The 16646-nt window shown below is 30.8% G+C and overlaps 6 protein-coding genes across 6 annotated transcripts; 1 reads left to right on the top strand and 5 right to left on the bottom strand.

Moving 5' to 3' along the window:
* Positions 1-7: 7 nt before the first annotated feature.
* Positions 8-2711, bottom strand: PPL_05166 (serine/threonine-protein kinase; the record flags this gene model as incomplete). Its single annotated transcript, XM_020576062.1, has 6 exons — positions 8-20; positions 86-1042; positions 1491-1762; positions 1867-2268; positions 2382-2466; positions 2545-2711. 6 exons carry the CDS (start codon positions 2709-2711, stop codon positions 8-10), a joined length of 1896 nt encoding a protein of 631 aa, XP_020434051.1.
* An 871-nt stretch (positions 2712-3582) lies between these two features.
* PPL_05165 (PB1 domain-containing protein) lies at positions 3583-5259 on the bottom strand (the record flags this gene model as incomplete). Its single annotated transcript, XM_020576061.1, has 1 exon — positions 3583-5259. The coding sequence occupies one exon, from the start codon at positions 5257-5259 to the stop codon at positions 3583-3585; it is 1677 nt and encodes a 558-aa protein (XP_020434050.1).
* A 1107-nt stretch (positions 5260-6366) lies between these two features.
* Positions 6367-12008, bottom strand: PPL_05164 (armadillo repeat-containing protein; the record flags this gene model as incomplete). Its single annotated transcript, XM_020576060.1, has 9 exons — positions 6367-6834; positions 6922-7539; positions 7620-7863; positions 8618-8672; positions 8787-9158; positions 9245-10004; positions 10108-10339; positions 10436-11879; positions 12002-12008. The coding sequence occupies 9 exons, from the start codon at positions 12006-12008 to the stop codon at positions 6367-6369; spliced, it is 4200 nt and encodes a 1399-aa protein (XP_020434049.1).
* Positions 12009-12755: 747 nt separating this feature from the next.
* PPL_05163 (GNAT family N-acetyltransferase) lies at positions 12756-13331 on the bottom strand (the record flags this gene model as incomplete). The annotated part of the gene is made up of 1 exon (XM_020576059.1): positions 12756-13331. The coding sequence occupies one exon, from the start codon at positions 13329-13331 to the stop codon at positions 12756-12758; it is 576 nt and encodes a 191-aa protein (XP_020434048.1).
* A 749-nt stretch (positions 13332-14080) lies between these two features.
* PPL_05162 (SDR family oxidoreductase) lies at positions 14081-15065 on the top strand (the record flags this gene model as incomplete). Its single annotated transcript, XM_020576058.1, has 2 exons — positions 14081-14671; positions 14757-15065. The coding sequence occupies 2 exons, from the start codon at positions 14081-14083 to the stop codon at positions 15063-15065; spliced, it is 900 nt and encodes a 299-aa protein (XP_020434047.1).
* A 187-nt stretch (positions 15066-15252) lies between these two features.
* vps32 (SNF7 family protein) lies at positions 15253-16570 on the bottom strand (the record flags this gene model as incomplete). The annotated part of the gene is made up of 4 exons (XM_020576057.1): positions 15253-15295; positions 15695-15779; positions 15866-16255; positions 16402-16570. The coding sequence occupies 4 exons, from the start codon at positions 16568-16570 to the stop codon at positions 15253-15255; spliced, it is 687 nt and encodes a 228-aa protein (XP_020434046.1).
* Positions 16571-16646: the final 76 nt, after the last annotated feature.

The following is a 16646-nucleotide window of genomic DNA, read 5'->3' as shown; positions in this document are numbered from 1 at the left end:
AGTTTTATTATGTATATAAACTAAATTATAAAAATATTTTAGGAATTGATTTTCTTTTTATCAGACTATTTCTTTTATATGTTACAACAAAACAGTCCATCCCGATGCAAATGAAAGTGTTTCTTGTTCTTGGTCTAGTTGGTGAAGGATTGAGCACAAGGCAGTCTGAATCGATGATTCATTGGAAGAAGTGGAAAGTGAAATAAGCTGTGGGGTAACTACGGTCTTGCAGATGTTGTACATATATAGTATACTTTCTTTGTAATTGGAAACGGCAATTTCCACTGGTGACTTGGTTTGTGTAATGATTCTGTACTCATAGTCAGAGTTGGACGAGAAAGTCTTGAGGATTGATGTGAGGACACCGTGTTGCACTTGGAAGATAGGATCCTGGGAAATGGTTGTCCATGTGAAGCTGTCATTGCAAGACATCGGTGGAGAACGCCAAATCATAGTGTCCTGTGGAGGAGAGTCTTCCGTTGGCTTTGGTAGCAGTGATGGGAACAACTTAAAATTGGTTCTTCTCTGTGGTGATAACATCATGGTTGGCGCATGGAATGAAGATGGACGTTGGAAATTCCAAGGTGGTGTCTTTGATGAGCCACTGCCAGCACTGGATGTAGTTGTTTTTGGTACCTCTAAATGTGTTGGTTGTTGTTGTTGTTGTGGTGATGGTTGTTGTGGCTGTGTCGATGGTTGTGATGATGGTTGTTGTTGTTGTGGATCTTTCTTGTTGTCCTGTTGGCTGGATGTTGTTTGTTGGCTCGGTTGGCTTGATGTGGCATTGTCTTTGGTCGACGACGACGATGTATTACTAGGATTCTCTTCTGTGAGTTTACTAATATCGGTTGGAATCTTTGATGTTGACTCTGTCTGTTGTTGAAGGTATTCCTTCATGATGAGGTCGAAACTTGCCTTTCCAGTTTGGAGGAACGGATGATTCAAGGCATCACCCAAAGACAATCTCTGCTTTGGTTCCAACTTTAACAGACTAGTTATAAAATCTATACAAACTTCATCTTTTACTCCAAATTCTTTCATTCTATTAAATTATTAAAAATATATATAAATAAATAAATAAATAAGCAATTAGTATTAATAATATTAATCATTATATTATCATAATATTGTGATGATTAAGAAGGTTATTGTTAATTTATAAAAAAATAAGGTACTAACTACCAATTCCTCGATATTAAAAAAAAAAATATCACATTAAAAAAATTCCTAAAATTTAAAAATTATCCTCGTAATATCATTTATATCCACATCATATCACACGTCGAATCACACACTCTATCCCAAACATTAGATCTATGTTTGGAAACAACAAACAATAAAAATTAATTATTAAAGATGTATGTTCTTTCACCTCCATTCCAAGTGGAACATGATAGAATGAGTGTGCAGTGGAGGCGATATTAAAAAAAAAAAAAAAGGTGTGGTGTTGAAAAAATGAGATTTTTGTGTGTGAGTTTTTTGAACCTTACTTTTTAGGAATTGTATCAAGACCGCTTTGAAACTCAGAACTATCGACCATCTTTGCAAGGTTTACCAGTGCAGCTAAAACAGTGGATTGATTGAGTAATGGGAATATTTCATTGATCAACTCTCTTCCTGTAAGAAGACGGAATGCAACTGCACCGATTGCCCAAATATCGACTAACAATGGGTTGTATCCCTCATTGTTGGTATCGCAAATGATCTTTCCTTTTCTTGGTTCTAAGTTTGGTGATAATATAATATGAATGATTTCTGGTGGCTAAAACAATATAATAATAATAAATAAAGATAGAGGTTTTTAAATTAATATAACTTTATGTTAGTAAAATTCAAGTGATATTTATAGAATGTATTTATTGTTACCATATATAAAGGTGAACCTGCAAGTGTAGAGTGCATATCATTGTCATTCTTTGTAATGGAGGCATAACCATAGTCGGTGATCTTGATGACTGGTAGATCGTCGGCATCGTAGGTGTAGTTATTGGAAGTACCATCCTTAAAGATGTTGAAGAAATCTTTCTTCTTTTGCTCAGCATCGTTCGATGCAGACTTTTTCTTGTTGCTGAGCAGCAGGATGTTTGCTGGTTTAATATCTCTGTGTGAGCACTTATGATTGTTCATAAATTGAATGGCACTGATAATCTGATAGACGATATGTGATACCAATGGAATCGGTAGACCTTCATCAAAAGTATACATAAAGTCTTCAAGAGTACCTCCATCAATATACTCCAACACGAAAATTGCTGTTGTTTTATGTCTCTACAATAATAATAATAATAATAATAACAAACAACAAACAATATTATTGTTAATATAAAATATCGGAATAGATAAATAGATCGATTGTAATATAAATCTCAAAGATAACTTACAAAACATTCAATTAGCTTAATGATATTAACATGTCTATCTGGTGAGTTTAAAGTAAGTAATGCATTGATTTCACCTTGAACTTGACTATGAATAGATGATTAGATGATAAGAAAGCATATGTTAGATTTGTTAATCAAAATGAATAATAGTTGTTATACATACTCCCACGATGCTCTATTTTGATTTATATCAACCAATTTGATAGCAACCACTTGATCTGGGGAATCTTTCTTTATAGCTTTGTAAACGACACCACTTACACCTCGACCCAACTCTTTGATATTAGAGTAGGTCTCAGGCCAATACAATATTCTTTCTCTATTTGACATATTGTCAATATTAATAAACTAAACTAAACTAATCTAGACTTTAAACTATTTATAATGTAAAACAAACAAAAATCTGAATTATTATTATGAAAACAAAAATAAAAATAATTAGGAAAAAAAAAAAAAAAAACAAATTTTAATAATTTGTCAAAATTAATCAATAATAATAATGAAGTACAAATATAATATGTTTTGATTGTTGATTGTTTGTTTTCTTTTTTTTTCTAATTTATTGAATATATAAATTGCTTAATCTAAACTAAACTATAAATCTATATTTGAAAAGTTAACTTTTTTTAATTTATACTTTGCTAGACCACATCATCAAAAAATAAAAATAAATTAAATTAATTAAAAAAATTTTTGTGTTTTTTAAAACTTCAAGTTTTTGCAGTGATCTTTGGTTATGAAGACGCGAATCACCACTTTTAACAATATTTTCTCAAAAATGTGTATAGTTGCTTAAGACGAGACACTAAATAGGATAAACTCGGATTTCTTGTTAAATCAATACTCTTAATCAATTAATCTATAACCCCCCAGTAATTAAGATCTATTTATTTATCAAAAAAAATCAAAAAAGTTTAATACGATTGAGTATACTCATTCATTATACTAGTATAGTTATTAATTAACTACCGTAATAAATATTAAATAATAAATAATTAATCTTTAAAAATATATATATTTTAAATATCAAACAAAAATTATTTTTATTTAAAGTTGTTGTTTGAAGGTTGAAAAATCAAATAAATATTACGATTTTTAATACTAAAAAAAATAAATAAATTAAAGAGTCGCACTATAGATAGTTGAAAGTGAAGTTGTATGTAAATTGCTATTGTATTGTGGGTTGGTTGCTTTTTTTTTTTTATTCTGATTCCATAATCATTGCCTCTTCAATATTTCCATTATGCTTGCTCAACATCTCCTTTGCTCTTTGCTCTGTTATTCTTAGGGCATCGACCAGTATCGATACTTTCTCTTGTGACATGACCAAGTTTTGTTGTTGTACTGGGAGTTGTTGAGTAGGAAGTGGTGGCATATATTGTTGTGGTTGTGGTTGTGTTTGTTGTTGAGTTTGTTGCAAGATAGAGATTGGTTCTTGATGGTGATATTGTTGAAGTGGTGACGATTGTTGTTGTTGGTGTTGTTGGTATTGTGGTGGTAATGGTTGGAATTGTATTTGTGGTGAGTTTGGAATTTGGTGTGGACGGATTGGGTAGAGCGTGTGTTGCAGTGGATCACCCATTGGTTTGTTGGCAATCGGATTGGTTTGGTTGGGTACGACACCTACTGTTGGTGGAATGTATGCTTGTTGTATTGGTGAATGTTGTTGTTGCTGTTGTGGTTGTTGGGGAATATAAGGTTGTTGTGGTGGCATGTTGTAGGAGCTTGGTGGAGCGGATGCTGGAACTTGGATGACAATCGGTTCCTCTTTCTTTTCGGCACGAGCAGAGAATGGGAATGGAATGTTATTGAATATCTTTGGTACACCAAATATTGGATTCGATTTTGTTTGTTTTGTTGTGGTTGAAGTGCTGGCAGTAGTAGGATTGTTTTGCTGTTCGTTTGCCAATGCAGTTGCCAGTGGTGACATATCTTTTGGTGAATTCGATAGTTCTTCGAAAGATTTCGCATCTAATGAACTATAGGTTGATGATGATGGTGATGACGATGGAGATGATGATACATTGCTTGTTTGTTGTTGTAGATGTTGTTGTTGATGTTGTGGAATCGAAGAAGAATTGGATGAGGAAGATGAAGAGGTCGAGGAAGAAGGAGATGAAGATAAATTAACAGAATTTCTTTGTGAATTCGAACCATTTGCGACAGGTACATTAATTAAAATTGGATGACTATTATTATTACTATTATTACTAGTATAGTTTGGTGAATTTAAAATTGCCATTGTATCTATTGATGTATGAAAATTACTATTACTTCCATGATTATTGTTATTACTTTGATTGTTACTATTATTGTTGTTATTTAAATTACTATTATTATTGTTGTTGTTGTTATTGTTATTGTTATTTGATCTTAAGGCAGTACTTGTAGTTTGTATCAGTGAAGTCATCAAAGCAGGATTGGTTGCCAGATTATTGATAACTTGTGGTATCATTTGTTGTACGAATTGATTAGATAACAACGATACAAATAATGAATCTAATCCATTACTATTAATAATATTATTATTATTATTGTTATTATTATTATTATTACTATTTGGTTTATTATTATTATTATTATTATTATTGCTATTGTTATTGTTATTAATGAATTGATTGAAATTGATCTTTGGTACAACAGATAATCTCAAGATAGATTGTTGTGTTTCCTGTAGGAAGATGAATGCTTCTTCCAACTCTTCGTCACTTGATATGGTGATGTTGTCACCGACTTCGTCGAGATAGGTAATAACGAACGATTCAACCAAACTGAATAGCTCCGTTAGCTTTTGAGAGAGTGAAGCAAATGCTGGTTGACCTTCAAATGAGAATCTTCTAACATCACCTTCAAAACATACTTTGAATGTATATGTCATTTTTCTATTACTATCTTTGATATTGTATTATAATGTATTGTATTGTATATATATTTAATATTAATTAATTAGAAATAATAATAATAAAACTATAGTAAATAGTAAATAGTAAATAAATAAAATTTTAATCTTATTAATAAATATTATAATAATTATTTTTTTAAAAATAATAATGTAATCTATTATCTAATTATTATTATTGATCTTATCGATTTTCAAATAAACCACCAATAATTATTGTGTTTTTTTTAATTCGGATATTTTATATGATGATAATAATAATAATAACGAAAACAAAATGTATGGTTGGTTAGGTTGGTGTTATGTTATGATATTTATTATTACACACTTCACTCCACTTCACTTTAAAAAAATAGAAAATAAATAATAGATAGATAATTATGAAGTTATAAATAATGGAATAATTTTTCAATAATTTTTCAAAAAATTTGAAGATAATAATTATTATTATTATTATTTTAAAAAAACAAAGATAGGATAAGATATTATTTAATTGATAGTTGATGTTTTATCTATTGTTATTTTTATCTAACTAACTATTTTTTTTTTGTTAATTTACAAAATTGATTGTGTATTAATTTGATTTAATTCACTGGTAGTTTTTTTTTTTTTTGATTTTAAAATTTTTTTTTTTTTTGTGTGACCTTTGCACGTTTGGGTGTGATTCTTGGGAACATCCAGAATTTCTCATGGAACAAAGAAATCAACGTTTATTTTTGTTTTTTTTCCAAATAATTTTCTATGCAAAACATCTTTGTGGTTTCTATTACATAATATAAATCTAATAATTGTTTTATTTTTTGTCTAAGATCTTATTTCTGATTAATGATTCCTCAGAAGTAAAGTAATTTTCATTCATCCAAACCTTTATTTGTACATTTTTGGTTGTTGCTTACAATGAAAACCTATAAGACGTGGCCATATGAGTTTTAATAGATGTTGCGCTCGGTAAACTATTTTAAAAATATATTTAAAGTTCTTTAAGTTTTAGGATTGGATTGGGAGAGTAGTTTAGATGGATTGAATTAATTGATTGGTCAAAAAATAAAAAAATTATATACAAATATTTATTAATTTATTACTTTTTCATGATTGTTTTGGGTTTAAACTATGATGATAATTATTATTACTACTACCACTGCTATTATAACTATTTGTAGTTGATAGATTCGTAATTGGTGAAATTTGATTATGTTTTACTTTATTATTGTTATTATTATTTGAAAAGTTTATATTTATACTATGAATATTATTATTATTATTTGAATTGTTATTAATATTATCATTATTTTGATTGCTATTTTGATTATTATTATTATTATATAAAGATAATGAAGAAAACCATTGAATCCAACTATTTTCGCTATCCTTCTTTAGGGATTTGAGCATTCTTAGAGCATCATACTTTACAGAGTCAATAAAGTAGTAGTCATTGATACGCTCGTCAATTGTGAATCCATTGCGATGATAGAATTCTAACGCCTCTTTATTCAGACACTTAACATGTAGAGAAGCCAATGTACAATTTACACTCTTTAAATCTTTACAAATAATCTAAAAATATTAAATAAATAAATGATATTAAAACTAAATAACTCTTTCTTGAGCTGGTTGGGTAGGGTATTTTCATTAAATACATACATTCAATAAATTACTACCAATTCCCAAACCTCGATATTTATCTTTAACACCAAGCGTTAGAATGTAACCTTCTACTTGATTGAAAAACATTGTACATATTCCAGTCTCTCTGGTTACTCTTGCAGTTGCAACACCCACAATCTCTTCTCTCTGCATTGTTGGATTACTTGTTTTATATTGATGTATTAATGATTTGTTTTTTCTATTATTATTATTATTATTATTATTATTATTTTTACTGTTACTACTATTATTGTTATTGTTGTTATTTATCTTTTCAGAGGTAAAAGAAGTAGCAACATTACTACTGCTACTACTGATACTGCTACCCTCAACAGATGATGTAGAAGATACAGATGTAGATGAAGATGTAGAAGAGTTTGATGATGTTGATGATGTAGATTCATTTCTATCGTCATCATCATCATCGTAGTTGTATTCATCGTTTTCATCTATAATGTTATGCACACTCATGCGTTGTTGATCTTTGATATTATTATAATCGTAGTCATTATCATTATCATTATCATGTACTATCACAGCCAAAACCGATAGGAAATGATTTTGAAGTAGTTTATTATAAAATGAATTCCTATATTTAACTGGAAACAATTCATTCTGTTTTTGATTTGAATTGAATCATAAAAGTATATTAGTATTACAATATTCATTAAAAACTAATATATTATATTAAATACTTGTAATAATCTTAAATTATAAACATCTCTCTTTTCAAATGGTCTATATATAATTGGTGGCGGTATTTGTTTCTTCTTCTTCTGATTACTATTAAGATGATCATTCATTTGTTGTTGTTGTTGTTGTTGTTGAGTTTGACTTTTATTTGTAAATACATCAAGAATAGTAGTATTAGAAGTTGTTGTAGTTGTTGTTGTTGTTATTAAATCTACATTATTATGCAAATCAACTATATTTATACTACTATTATTATCAATATTTTCATTAATGTTGTTATCATAATTCTTTTTTCTATTCATCAATCCCAAAAAAAAAAAAAAATATTTATAAAAATAATTTGTGTTCAATCATTATAATTGGAGAGGTGGTTAACTATTTTTTTTTATTAATTTTTTTAAACAAATAATAATGTATTTTATTGGTTCAAAGAAATTTGATTAGTAAATCTTTAACAAATTCCTTTTAAATTTCACCTCTAACACAAAACAATCTTGCACTCCTGAAAAATATCAAATATTTTCTGATGAAAAAATCAATTTTATATTTAGTTTATCTTTTTTTAGTCTTTTGTTTTTTTATGTTGTTATTAATATAAAAAGTGTTGTTCCAATACAACATTTAAAATTATATATCTAATTATCTATTTGGGTATATTGGATTTTATTTAATTAAAAACAAGATTTTCTCTGAAACTTTTTGAATTGATGGATGTGGCGATGTCTTTTGCAGTGGTTCAAGATGTTGTGATATATTTTGGGACTGTAAGTAGGGGATATGCTTTGGTTGCGACGACAACAGCAACAGAATCTTGATTGCTGTCATTTGAGGTGCAATCGAAACATAGTCCAACTGGAGATACTCAGAGAGCAATGGCACCACATTGTTCTCACTGACAATAAGACTTTGATTATCCTTGTTCGATCCAACCAGAATAGCAACAGCTTCGAGACCCAACATTCTCAGTGTCTCAAAACTAGAATCCAACAACGATATATACTTTTGTAGAATTCTTTCTCTATGTGTTCCATTATTAATTAAATCTTGAGTATATTCTATATTAAAAAAAATAAATAGATAGATAGGATAGACAGGATAGATAAAAGTAAGTAAATAATGTTTCATTTTAATAAACTAACTATTCATTCATCACTAAAAAAACTACTTACTTGATGATAATATTCTTGATAGTGATGATGCAACTCTTAGGTCGAAACCATCGTTGGTAGAGTTGACAAACATGTCTACAAGTATTTCGGCACCACCCATTTTAATTAGTTCATCTTGAGCTTCGTTTGATTCCAGTAGCATTGTCAGACACCAAACAATTTGAAGACGTATCAACTCGTTCTGATGCGCAATTTGACGAATCAATATTGGTATACCACCCTTTGAAACTATATCTTTAACATTGATATCCTTGTGTGACAATGTTTGTAACACTCTGATGGTTGCAAACTTTATGTTCTCCGATCTCTCTTGAATCAATTGTAAAACGGTATTGACACCCAATTGATTTCTAAATTGATTACTTAAATCCTCTGTTATTATTATTATCATCATCATCATCATTGTTAGTTATATTGTTAGATTACATTAAACAATTATGACTACTACTACTACTTACCATTTGACAATATACAATTTAATGAACGAAGAGTAATAAGTAAGATATCTTCAAATTTACAGGAGAGCAGTTCAAAAATGATGGGATAGATGTTCATTGTGAGAAGTGATGGGTAGTTTGATTCACTTTTGGCGAGTGTTTCGATTGCGTTCGCTGCCTTGGTGAGATTGGCAAGTGTTGGCGATGCTATTAGATCGCGACACAATGTCATGATCTTTTGAATCTTTTCCTTTCTATCGAGATCTTGCACGGTGACACTTGGCGATACATAGTGAGGTGAGTTTGGTGGTATCTCTGGTGAGATTCCCTCACCGTTGTTGTTATTGGGTGATAGTGATTGTTGAGATGGTTGTTGTTCACCCGCTGGTTTTTGATAGCGTTGCAGTGTGTGCAGTGGTTGACGCAATACCTTCAGGATGGTCTGGAACGACGGTCTGGCCGATGGATCAATGGAGAGACACAGACGAATCAGCTTGTCAATGGTGAACGGACAGTTTGCTGGCGATGGACGAACGTAGTGCGAATATCCATTGACAACATTACACTTGAGATCGGTTAGTTTGGTTTCACGCGAGAACATCTCCCACATCATAACACCGAAACTGAAGACATCCACCTTGGTATCGTATCCACCGGCACCGCCAGTCAACACATGGAACAACTCTGGTGCCAAGTAATGTGAATGTAAAATCTGATTATTAATTGGATTCATCAGTTTCTTCTTCAAAGTATCGTCTTTCAATCCAGCAAATCCATAATCCTTAATATACACTTTCAAATCTGAATTTAACTGGTTATTGAAGAGAATAAGATTAGTTGGTTAACACAATCATAACTTTCTAATGAATAATCTAACAACATACTAAAACATTCTTTGGATGTAAACTTCTATGAACTACATTGAATGAATGTAAAAATGAGAGAGCCGAAGCAATCTCCTCTGAAACTCTAATGATAAAAGGCAATTCATTTCTCTCATCGACACTCTTTAGTATCATATCTAAATTGTTACCTGTGATATATTCTGTAAAGGTATTGAATTTAGATGTCATTGAAGCTCCCATTAATGATAATACATTTGGATGTTTAATTGAACTAGTTAAAAAGAAGAAGAAGAAGAAGAAAGAAATGAAAAAGTGTTAATAACTAAAACATTGTTATAAGCTATATATATATTATATAAAGACATACATTAAAGTTTCAATTTCATTAAATAGAATTGGAGTTGATTGTGGTGTAATGAAATTCCATTGTTTACCAACGATACGTTTCTCTTTGTAGATTCCAGCACGTGCAGTCATACCGTGATTTCCATAGCCGATGATCTCCTTTGGGTTGAGTTCGTGTTTGATGTACCATGAACGTTCGGTGATCGATGCTGCAGGCACCGCTGTGTATTTCTCTTCGATCTCGCCGTCACAGAGAATACGCTGCACCAGATCTTCGTCGGCCGACTGCTGTTTCTGTAGATGATGTGCGTTGTTACGAATGTCATCCGGTGCCAGAGTGTAGTGTTGCTGCGAGAGGTAGTTGCTCTTTGGCTGCACCTCGTTGTCGTGAGTGGCAAACTTGAGTTTCTGATTCTGATCCTTGAAGATTGCAATCATGTCGTCGAGCAGCCGCTCGTTGGCCTTGCTGTTGTTGCTGCTGGCGGCACTATTGTTCTGGCTGAGTGTGTTGGCTGTGAGTGGCGATGCCGAGAGTGTTGCGATCGGTGTTGGCGGCTTCGGTGTTGCCATGGCAATGTCTACCGGCGCATTCAACTTGGTGGCCGGTCTTATGGTGCCTGTTCCACTGGTGACATTGTATGGAACCGATCCCTTTGAGATACTGGCCGTTCCCGAGCTAACAACAGGCTGTGCTTTCTCATCGATCATTCCAAACGAATTGATCATCTGATCGAGTGTATCGGCGACATCGATTGCCTCACGTGTAAGAGTAGATAGTTTCTCATTGCTATTTCTATTCTTTGTTTGTGATTGATTCAAAGGAGCACCTGTACTCTTGCTAACACTTGCAGTTCCACTGGTGACAACTGTCGATGCCACTGGTTTTGTTTCAACGGGTTTTGTATCAATTGGTTTAGCTGTTTCAACAACTGGTTTGTTGGTTGCAATTGGTTGTTGTTGTTGCTGTTGTTCGGATGCAGGACGTGTGTTTAATAGCTGAGTAGAAGGTGCACGCTTTGATTGTTGTGTATATTTCCAATAGAAAGATTCTAGATCCATCAGTGTTGATTCCAAATCAAAGGTCGATGTCAAACGCAACAATTTGATACGTGAGTCTTGCTCGTTTTGATCGGTTTGCTCTGCATTTGGCAGAGTTTCATCGCTTGCCGACATATCATTGAGCAATGTCTCCAAGTAGTCGAATTGGTCACCTGGTATCTTTGACATTCTCGACTTTCTATTGTTGATAGATGCAGCATCAGTATCTAACTCTTCCTCTATTGTTTCACTTGCAATGTTATTGTTATTATTATTATTATTATTGTTGTTGTTGTTATTGTTATTATTTGCCAAAGTCTCATTGATTGCATTTTGAACATTCAGAAATGAATTGGTTGGAGATGCAGATGGATGTCTATGCTTATGATCTATAATCATCTCCTCCAACAAATCATCCAAGTAATTCTCTAAATTGATATTTATATAATATTAATATGAAATTAATGTTTGTTTTTTTTGAATGAAAACTTAAGAGTAAGTATTGTATATTTATAGAAATATTAAAAAATTTGATGAATTATAATATTACCTGACATTTTTGTTTGCTTGTTTGTTATTTAATGATGTTGATGTTGATTTTGATTTTGATAGGTTTATCGAAAAGAAATAATGATAATAATAATAATTCCAAACTGATTTATAAATTTATGTTTTTTTATTGTTATAGATTAGATTGTATGTAAAATTATTATTATTATTATTGTTTTTGCTTTTTATTTTGTTGTTTTTTAATGTTTAAATTTATGAAGTTTGATAAAAGATAAGATATAGATGATTGATCTTGAAACGCTGGAATGTGGGTGTGTTTATTTGGTTATAATTTGCTTGTTGTTTTTCAATTCTCTTGTTTATGTGTTATGTAATAATAAATAAATAAATAAATAAATAGTAATACAACAATTGCTTTGCTTTTTTAAAAAAATATATATGTGGAATGTATGTGTGGGTGTGTTTATAAATAAAATACATCAAACTTATATGAAATCAAGGTTTGTTTTTGGGTTTTTTTATAAATTTTTATTTTTTTGAAAAAAACAATGGTTTTTTTATTTTATTTTTTTATTCACTTTGATGGTGGTTGGTTTGCTTGTTTGTTTTTTTCAGTCATATGACCACTAAAAATTACACCCCCGACATCTATCTGGATGGACCATTCGATTGATCAACAATAGTGTTGATTCTTCCCACATTTATAAATACCAATGGTCAAATAAAATACAAAAAAAGCAAAAACAAAATAATAAAAAATAAGTTTTTTTTGATATTTTTAATAGTTATAATTTTTATTTTCTTAAGAGTACATCTGTTTTCAAATTTTGTATCTCCAATATAAAGATATCTAAAGGTGTTTCACAATTATCCATTTTGATTGTTCTTGAGTATTGGAAACCGATTTTTGTGAGAAGAGAACTCGATCTTTGGTTGTCGTTGTTTACGTTGGCTCCAAATCGCTTGGTATCCAGTTTTTTGGCAATGTATTGAATGGAGGCAATCGAAGACTCCAATGCATAGCCTTGTCCACGTCCACTCTCCATAAAGGCATAGCCCAGATTGACATCGGCATCGTGCTCGTTTGGACGACGTGCGACGAAACCGGATGTTCCAATCGGTACGTCGGGTGCCTCTTTTCTACAGACTTTCAGCATTGAGAATCCATTGTCTCTAAACGATTTATTCAGAGACTCTATATATTTCGCAGCGTTCTCTGTGCAAGTAAGTGTTCTGAAACCAATGAATCTCAGACAAAGTGGATCGTTGAATAACTCTATGAGAAATGGTTCATCAACACCCACTTGCATCTCTTTATAAATCAATCTTTCACTTTCGTAAAGAATTGGTGATTCTAATGATAGTTCCATCTTTTATTTAATTTTAACAATAAATAAATATAATCTAGTTTATAACAAACTTGTAAAATAAAAATTATTCAACAAAAAATTTAAAAGATTGCAATGCATTTTTGAAAAAAATCATTCAGCAAAGCTCGCTAGAACCAAATATAAATGTTTTATATTATTACCAGGGAAATGCAAACCAAACAATTAATAATATCAAAAAAAAAAAAAAAAGAAAACATGTCATATCTAAATTATCTAAAAGTTTCCAATGAACTGAACTTCAAAAATAACAATAATAAAAAAAATGAATATATCCTAATAGTCGTAATTATTACCAAAGTTAATTAAAAAATTTTTTTTTTATTTTTAAGTGCAATTAATTAATTGTCTGTCAAAAAAAAACTGTGAATCGAAATTTTTCAATGTTCTTTTGATTCTATTAACCCCCTCTTTAAACTTGACAAAAAAGGTGGACGAATATTTTTTGTTAAAGAACTAATCATTATTATTGCGATATTGCCTTTAATGAATTAAAGAATCGATGTAACCCCCATCTATACCGACTTACCATATACTCAATATATTAAATCGAGAAAATGACACGAAACATAAGATATTTATACTTATTTTCGATTCCTATAAATAAGATGGATTGATCAATCAATTACCATATCATTCAAATTATTAAATCAAAACAAACAAAACTAAACAAATTATAGAATTATTATTATCTCTTTATTTATCTTTATTGTAAATATATATTATTAAAAATGTCAAGTGTAGAAATTAAGTCAACTGATAAAGTATGGTATATCACTGGTGCCTCGAAAGGAATGGGGTTGATCTTTGTCAAGAAACTCTTGGAATATGGTTTCAAAGTTGTTGGAACCTCAAGAGATAAACAACAACTGATTGATGCCGTTGGTTCTGTTGGAAATTCAGAAAATTTCTTGGCTGTCAAAGTAGAGTTGGCCAATGAAGCCAGTGTAAAGGCATCGTTTGAAGAGGTACTTTCCAAATTCGGACGTATCGATGTCGTTGTAAATAATGCTGGTTATGCTGTGGCTGGTGCCGTCGAAGAGAACTCTGATGAGGAAATCCGTAAGAACTTTGATATCAATGTATTCGGTGTGTTCAATGTACTTCGTTATGTTACACCAATCCTCAGAAACCAAGGAAGTGGACATGTTTTCAACATCTCTTCAGTTGCCTCAATGCTTGGATTCCCAGGTTTCGGTGTATACAACGCTACTAAGTTTGCTCTCGATGGATTGACCGAAGCATACGCCTTGGAAGTCAAACCATTTGGAATCAACGTCACTGGAATCAATCCAGGTTATTTCAAAACTGAATTCTTAACTGTAAGTAGTGAATAAGTTCATTATCTTTATTCTTCAGATTTTGTTTTAACTAATCTATATAATTATGATATATTAATAAATATAGTCTGGATCATATCAAAAAACAGAAAAGAGAATAGATAGTTATGCTCATGTACATGGTGTTGTTGATACTCATGCTAATGATATCAATGGTAATCAAAGAGGTGATTGCGCCAAACTATTAGATATTCTCATCAGAGCGTACGAAGAGAAAGATAACACAACCAATCACATCTTTGTTGGTCCAGATGGATATCCATTGATCAGAGCTAAACTCGATAAATATACTGCTGATCTAGATAAATGGGAAAAATATGCTACTAAGACCGATCGTGATGATTATGTTGAACCACCAGCCCAACAACAACATTAAATAAACAATATTAAATAAATATTAAATTCAAATCAAATCAATTTATTATTTTTAGCCAAACACCCAATAAAAACCAGTCAGTATTCGAATAAAAGGAATCATCTCCATAAAAGTTTAGGTGTTGTACCAATCAGTATCTTCAAAGAAACAATCGTCTGAGTGATTTGTGGAGTGTACATAAAAAAATCTAATCATGACCGATAAAACAAGTCTTGTTTGTTGATTCTAATCTAATCAAAAATAAACTTTAAATGATCTGTTTACAAATAATTAAATAAATAGTTTGATTTTATTTTTATAAGTTATCTATAATACTATTATTATAAAAGTAATATATATATTGACCAGTTGAGAACTCAAAAATAAGTAACTTTTATGAAAGGAAATTAAAAAAAAATAAGATAAATTAAAGATACTATTTTTGTTTTTTTTTTTGAAAAAGTATTGTCGTTTGTTATTGTTTAATTTACATTAGTTTAGTTATCAAAATTAATTAACAAAATGAATTGATTGATTTGATGGCTGTGTTGTTTATATATGTTGATACGTTGATGGCAATTTTTTAAAAAAATAAAAAAAGAAAAAAAAAAGATGCAGAATATTTAAGATAGATTTTCTACCAATTTTACATTGCTAAACTCTCTTCCAAAGCTCTGTACTCGTCTTCTTCTTTTGATGAAACTTCCACTTTGGTTTTAGATGCAACTTCAGGGACTGAAATAAATAATGATAATAGTTAGTTAGTTACTTGTTTTTTAAATATAATTGAGAATGATTAAATTTGAATTGTATATAGTTACATTTAATTTGTGGTTCTTTGGTTGGTGGAGAATTGACTTTAAGTAATTGAGCATCGAGATCTTCTTGTTCGAGTTCGGCCAACTCTCTCAATAGTTCGTCTTCGTCTTCGAGTTGGTTTCCGAGTGGTTGTGAGATGGCGTTGGAGATCTCTTGATGTACCTCCATCTGAGTTTGAATCTCTTCGAGGATGTCGTCGACCTTGTCCACAGTAAGATTGTTCTGTAGCGACTTCAAGTGTTGAGCACCGCTTCTCATCGAGTTCAAGATCTCTTCGTTCATCTTGGCATTCTCCAACGCGAAAATCTGTGTCGACAGTGTATCGAATGTACCTTGCAATTTATTAACTTCTGTTTGATATGTATTTCTCTGTTTCAAACATAACAAAGCCTCTATAATAATTGATCAACACCAACAACAACAATAATAAAACAAATGTTAATAAACTGACTAGACTAAACTAAAACTAAACTAACGATTGATATTATCATTTCATCATCATCGTCATCGATCAAGATCTCTTTAATCAACAACATACCTCTCTTTTTCTTTTTAGAAACCATTAATTTAGCTTCTTCTTCTTTTCTATCGGCTTTCTCTTGTAAAAACTTTTGTCTCTTCTCGAGCATCTCAATGGTTTGTCTCAACCTTGCGATAGTCTCTTGAGTCTGATTTGGGTTGACCTTTGGCTTACCGAATAACCTCATTTTCTACTGTTGGTCTTGTGTGTTTATATGATATATACTTTTATTTTACTATTACTTATTAATTATAAAAGTATTT

The sequence above is a fragment of the Heterostelium album genome (genome assembly GCF_000004825.1).
Source record: "Heterostelium album PN500 unplaced genomic scaffold PPL_scaffold5, whole genome shotgun sequence".
Taxonomy (NCBI): domain Eukaryota; phylum Evosea; class Eumycetozoa; order Acytosteliales; family Acytosteliaceae; genus Heterostelium; species Heterostelium album.
Note: the sequence above shows the minus strand (reverse complement) of the source record. Positions and strands in the feature narration are given on the sequence as shown.